We start from the raw sequence: 6,569 nt of genomic DNA, 5'->3' as shown, positions 1-6,569 counted from the left end.
CAAAATCCTTTTGCACATTTTATTTATGTTCAGTAGTTCTTTCTAGCTGAAGCAAATCCACAAACTAATAAAAGGATTTATTATTAAGGTCGCCTGTTGACTGCTGTAAAGCCCTTTCTTTGGGAACATGCTGCACAACTCCTTGTTCAAGCTCTTGTTCTGTGGCTGGACTATTGCAATGCTCTCTTGGCAGGTCTTCCAGCCAATTCTATCAAACCTTTACAATTAATCCAGAACGCGGCAGCAAGATTAATTTTTAATGAGCCCAAAAGAATACACGTCACACCTCTGTTTATCAATTTGCACTGGCTTCCAATAGCTGCTCGCATAAAATTCAAGACATTGATGTTTGCCTACAAAACTACCACTGGCTCTGCACCCATTTACCTAAATTCGTTACTTCAGACTTATGTGCCTTCTAGAAGCTTGCGTTCTGCAAGTGAACGTCGCTTGATTGTTCATCCCAAAGAAGCACAAAGTCACTTTTACAGACTTTTAAATTAAATGTTCCCTTCTGGTGGAATGACCTGCTCAACTCAATCCCAGCAGCTGAGTCCTTAGCCATCTTCAAGAATCGGCTTAAAACATCTCTTCCATCTTTATTTGACCCTCTAACTTTAACACTCACTGTTCTAATTCTATTCTTAAAAAAATCTAACTACCTTTATAATCTTTTTGTATTATATTTTCCTTTCATTTATTATGCAATTGAATATGTATGTGTGTGTGTGTGTGTAAAGACCTCTAACTAGCTTGCTCTATTTTTCTTTTTATTCTATCTGTTTTCTTTTTATTTATTATATCAGTTAAAATCCTATGCTACATGTACTGTGTTGAGCTAACTGAGACTTGTTATAGCACTTATATATCATTGCTCTTTTTGTTGTTTTTGATTGCTTCCACTGTCTTCATCTGTAAGTCGCTTTGGATAAAAGCTTCTGCTAAATGAATAAATGTAAATGTATATAAAACCCCTTCAATATAGTTGTTATTTACTTCAGGGGATGAGGGGAGCCATCAAAAAAAAATAAAAAAAATAAAATATATATTTTTTTGCCTATAGAGTACCGGCACCTCTTTTTGGCCACTTTAAGCACTGATTCAGATTTGAAACACCATGAAGAGCGAGTAAATTATGACATTTTGGGCTGAACGATCCATTTAACATATAAATGAGCCTAAAAGATTCCTTTAAAGCAATAGTTCACCAAAAATGGATGCTCTGCAGTGAATGGGTGCCGTCAGAATGAGAGTCCAAACAGCTGATAAAAAAAGCATCTCCTGTTGTCTCTCACAGATTAGTTTAGATCTGTTTAAACGCTGCTTGATCTGTGCAGATTTCTCTCCTGATTCAGACCAGAACACTTTTTCACTGGAGGAAGTGTTATCATGGATTATAGACTCTATGTGTTTGAGTTAAAATCATCTTAATGCTGGATGTGTTTCAGGTTTTGTCTTCTCCAGATGTTCACTGATGGACTGGAGTGCTGTGGATTATTGGGATGTTTTTATCAGACTCTCATTCTGACGGCACCCATTCACTGCAGAACATCCATTGATGAGACACTGATGCAGTGCTACATTTCTACAAACCTGATGAAGAAACAAACTCATCGTAATCCTGGATGACCTGAGGGTCAGTGATTTGTGTGTGTATGTGTGTGCACTGTTCCTTTAAGAGCAGAGACTGTAGTTGTCTCACATATTTAGAGTTCATTCTTCAGAAACTCTGAGTGTCTGCATGTGTTTATATATAGAATAACTGTGTTCTTCTCACAGGTGGCATCTGACACACATTCCAGCTTCATATCTGCTCTGACACTCCCACATTCCCATAGCTCTCTCCTCTGGACGTCCACGACTGGAGACAGATCTGATCTTCTCTGTAGACTGATTCTGGTTTCTGCTTCCAGATTCTGCTGAATCACTGAGTCTGGATCTGGAAGGTAATTGATCTGATGTTAATGATGTCGCTGCGACTCTCAACAGGTTTTCTGTCTGTCTCTGGGAGAATCGAATGAGTTTGACGTGTTTGCTTTCTGACAGATCGTGAGTCAGACACTCCAAAATAGAGTCAGAAATACTTCATGCACGCCTGAGGAGGAACGTCTCGAGGAAGGAGCAGCCTCGACTCGAAAAAAGACAGACAAAACTCAACATCAACCTCCTGCTGCCGGATCCACGGGTCTAGAAATACTCCATCATAATAATACATTAAATACAGTAGCGTCTGGGGTCAGTAAGAGTTTACACCAATACTTTTATTCAACAAGGCTGCATTAAATTGATCAAAAGTGACAGCGAAGACATTTATAATGTTAGAAAAGGTTTCTATTTCAAATAAATGAAAGTTCCTGAAAAAAAGAATCAGGAATTTCACCTCTTTAGTGTTTTGTTTTGATTGGTTGATTTTAACGCAATTTGTAAAAAAATTTTTTTGAATTAATTTATTTAAATATGGTGTTTTAATGTTTTTTAATGTTTTATTTTGACTTTTTTTAATTTTGACGTTTTTATGATTTAAATAATTTTAAGTAAGAGCTTTACTTTGATTTGTTTTCATTTTTAAATCATTTTAATTTTCAATTTTTATAATTTATTGTTTAGTGAGTGCTTTATTTAGATTTGTTTTCATTTTTAAATTATTTTAATTTGACATTTTTAATGATTTAATTAATTTTTATTAAGTATTTTTTACATTTGGTTTCATTCTAAAACTATATTAATTTGCCATTTATACAAAATAATGCATAATTCTAGTCAGTTTTATAATGTTTTCCTTTTTAATGAATTACTTTACATATTTTAAAATTTTTGTGATTTGATCATTTTTTTACTTAATATTTTTTACCAAAAAGTTCTAATCAGTTTTATTTAATTTGTTTTTTAATTATTAATTAAATTTTTACATTTCTATGATTTGATTATTATGTTTCAAGTTTTATTTTAATTGAACTGAATTTTTTTATTATTTTAAGTATTTACATTTTACAATTTTATAAATAAATATATTTTTAGTAAGTGATTTATTTTTACTGGATGCTTTTGTTTCCGCAAAAAGATTATGCAGCACTTTCAACATCGTTTATAATATTTCACAAAAATAAATAAATACAATTTAAACTATTTTTGATCAAATAAATGCAGCCTTTCTGAGCAGAGAAGACCTTTGACCCCAAACATTGGACCGCTAGTGTCCCCTCTCATCATGAGCGTCTCCTCTGGATATCATCTGGACGTTTCGGCTGTGTTTTCTCCCAGAGGTGCGGCCCGTGTGTGTCAGCTGACACTGGGCTGCACGATCGTCTCATTAGTGATCCACGGCGCCGGTTACAGCGCCACCTATGGGACCTTCTGCATGGCGGTCTGGACGAGCTGCTTCGCCCTCAGTGCGGTGGTGCTGGTGCTGGAGGTGACCCGTCTGCAGACGAGTCTCCCGGTGTCCTGGGAGAACCTGACGGTGACGTTAGCATCTCTCGCCACACTGCTGCTGCTCACAGCATCTGTCGCATATCCTGCATTCTTCGTGCGCGCTAACGACTGTCCATACAACAACTGTGAGGTCAGAAACTTCCGGATTGCTGTGAGCGTGTGCTCGTGGGTGGCATGTATTGCGTATGGGACAGAGGTGTTCCTGTCACGAGCCAAAGCGGGACGCAGCGGGAGCTACATGGCGACGACACCTGGCATCCTGAAGGTGGCGCAGATCTTCGTAGGATGCGTTATTTTCGCGTTGCTCACCGACAGGACAGATTTCAAATGGCACGCGGCGACGCTGTACTGCGCAGCGGTGTTCGGCGTGTGTTTGTCCGGGACCGTCCTGCTGGTGGCGCTGGTGGTGTCGGGGCGGAGCGCAGCGATGCGGATCCTCCGGATGCCGTTCGAGCGGCTCGCTGTGATCTACACGTTCGCCGCGGTGCTGCTGTATGTGAGCGCTGCGGTGCTTTGGCCCGTCTTCTGCTTCGACAGGAAGTATGGCGCCCCGCTGCGGCCGCAGGGCTGCCCGAGGGGCAAGTGCTCATGGGATGTGAAACTCGCCGTCGCTGTGATGAGCTTCGTAAACCTCACGCTTTACATCGCAGACCTGGTCTGTTCCCACAGGAGCCGTCCAGCGGCGCAGCCATCCCGGGTCTGAGCATCATGACACTGACGATGAAACTGCCGGATTACTGTATACATGATAACAACATGGAACATCAAGTCTTGGTACAACATTTCTGTGCAACTAAATAAAAACAATCACTGCCAGTAAAGTGTGTTGTTATAAACTCGCATTTCTGATAAAAATGTCCAAATTGTGAGAAATAAAATTCAGATTTTATAATGCGCAATTGCAAATTTTTTCTCTCATAATTGCGACTTTATATTTCACTATTCTGACTTTCTTTTTTCTCATAATTGCAACTTTATATCCTGCAATTCAGAATTTTTTCTTGTAATTGCGACTTTATAATTCGCCATTCTGACTTTCTCTTATATTTCATAATTGTGACTTTATAACTCGCAATTCAGGCTTTTTTTCTCGTAATTGCAACTTTTTATTTCTCAATTCAGGCTTTTTTTCTCGTAATTGCGACTTTTTATTTCTCAATTCAGGCTTTTTTTTCTCATAATTGTGACTTTATATCTCGCAATTCTGACTTTTTTTGTAATTGTGACTTTATAACTCACAATTCTGACTTTTTTTACTCGTAATTGTGACTTTATAACTCGCAATTCTGACGTTTTTTACTCATGATTGTGACTTTATATCTCCCAATTCTGACTTTTTCTGGTAATGCAAAATGTATATCTCGCAATTGACTTTCATAATTGCGACTTTATAACTTGCAGTTCTGACTTTACAACTCGCAATTCTGAGAAATAAAGTAACAGATAATATATTTATAGTTAAAATTGTAAGATTCAAACTTGTTTTATTTTTTATTTAGTTGCGGAAACGGGCTTCCATAGATGTGCAACAGTGCAACTCCAGCTCAATGTGTCATCTCGTAATTTTTTTATATTAATATTTTCAATTGGTTTGATTTTTAGTTTTTGATTTGATTTTAAATTTAGTTTTTAATAATTTGTAGTTTCAGTAGTTTTAGTGCTTTAACTTAATGCATCACAAACACATTTCAAAAAGCAAACATTTGCAAACACCTTTGCCATAATATGAACTCCTGTTAGATTTGTGTGTGTTAGAGAATTGTGTGCTGCATTTTGCTAAAAGTGTTTTATGAAATTGAAAACTAAGTCGAAGTCTGATGATTAGTGTATGTTTTGTAGATTTGGTGTGTGCTTCTGTTGTTGAGTGTCAGCTTTCAGAAACAAGTCACAAGTAAAGATCTTGTGTATAAGCAAGCTGTTGAAAAAGCTAATTTGTTTTTCATGTAATAGTTTATTTAATTTCGGATATTTAAAGTGTGTGCATTTGTCATTTTTATAATTTTTTAGTGTTACTATTTGTTTATTTTTATTTTTGTTTTAGTTTTTATTTTCAGTTGGTACATTTTGCTTCCAAATTGTTTACATTTTTCATCTAATATTATATTTATTTGAGATTTTTGTCATTTCTGTAATGCTAATTCTTTTTTATATTTTATACACATTTTTTTTATAAATATTATTCATTTTTAATTTATTTTATTTTTATTTCACTTTTAGTTTTTATTTATATTTCATTTAGTTAGTTTATTTAGTGTTTAACTGATTTCAGGTTGTTGCCAAAGAAAGATTTCTCAATTTTATTGAAAGCGTTACATTTTTATTTAATTCCAGATTTATTTTAAATTTTCCTTAAAGTTTCAGTGATTGTGTTATGAGCTTTGGTCATGTTTATTATTATTCTTTTAATATATATTACTATTCAGGTTTAAATTATTTTTATTTCAGTTTTGTGTTTTTATGTATATCCAATTAATAATTGTAGTCCTTTAAACTAAAATTAGGCAGCATTTAAAATTTTTCTTTGAAGTTTTTACTTTTTTTTTTTTTTATTTGAGTTTTATTTCAACTAAAATGTGTTTTAATAGCTGTGTAGCTGGAGCAAATATTTCAGCCTGATTGATGATGCTTTCAGATGCACTGATGTTCAGCTCAGTTTATAACGCCTGACCCATGTTTAAATCCGTTCAGCAGATTATCTTCTGAAATAAGAGCACAAAGCATTCCTGCATTCTGCCTGGTTGACATGAATGTTGATTAACAAACCCATGGAAGCCCTGGAACTCATGAGCGGTGTGCAGCAGCTGGAGGGGTTTTGTCCGTCAGCAGATCTGAATCTGAATCTCCTGCAGGACGTGAGGCTGAAAGCAGCAAACTCAGCACATCAGCGCTGCATCTGCAGATCCTCCTTCACGCCTTCATCCTCAAACACTTCTCATCCGTTTGTCATCTAGGCACGGCTATTATTCATCCGTCCTCGACATTCGTCCTTTCCTGGAAAACTATAGAGGAGCATCAATGCTTTTGGGAGACGGAGAACAATAAAACATTCACATCAGATAAAACACTGAATCACACTGCGTTTTACACACTCGTCTTGCACAAAAGAACTATTTATTTGCATCAGGGTTATTGTAGTT

The 6,569-nt window shown here is 36.1% G+C and overlaps 1 protein-coding gene across 1 annotated transcript; it reads left to right on the top strand.

The window, feature by feature from the left end:
- The first annotated feature begins 3,101 nt into the window (after window positions 1–3,101).
- On the top strand, window positions 3,102–6,543 carry LOC113111289 (myeloid-associated differentiation marker-like protein 2). Its single transcript, XM_026275911.1, has 2 exons — window positions 3,102–4,206; window positions 6,124–6,543. The coding sequence occupies exon 1, from the start codon at window positions 3,209–3,211 to the stop codon at window positions 4,133–4,135; it is 927 nt and encodes a 308-aa protein (XP_026131696.1). The 5' UTR covers window positions 3,102–3,208; the 3' UTR covers window positions 4,136–4,206; window positions 6,124–6,543.
- The last annotated feature ends 26 nt before the right edge of the window (window positions 6,544–6,569 follow it).

The sequence above is a fragment of the Carassius auratus genome, chromosome 11 (genome assembly GCF_003368295.1).
Source record: "Carassius auratus strain Wakin chromosome 11, ASM336829v1, whole genome shotgun sequence".
In the NCBI taxonomy this organism is placed as follows: Eukaryota; Metazoa; Chordata; class Actinopteri; order Cypriniformes; family Cyprinidae; genus Carassius; species Carassius auratus.
This window is presented reverse-complemented; position numbering and strand designations above follow the sequence as displayed.

Bases quoted from the DNA above. Each gene is read 5' to 3' on its own strand.
- LOC113111289 (XM_026275911.1), top strand. From the start codon at position 3,209: ATGAGCGTCTCCTCTGGATATCATCTGGACGTTTCGGCTGTGTTTTCT.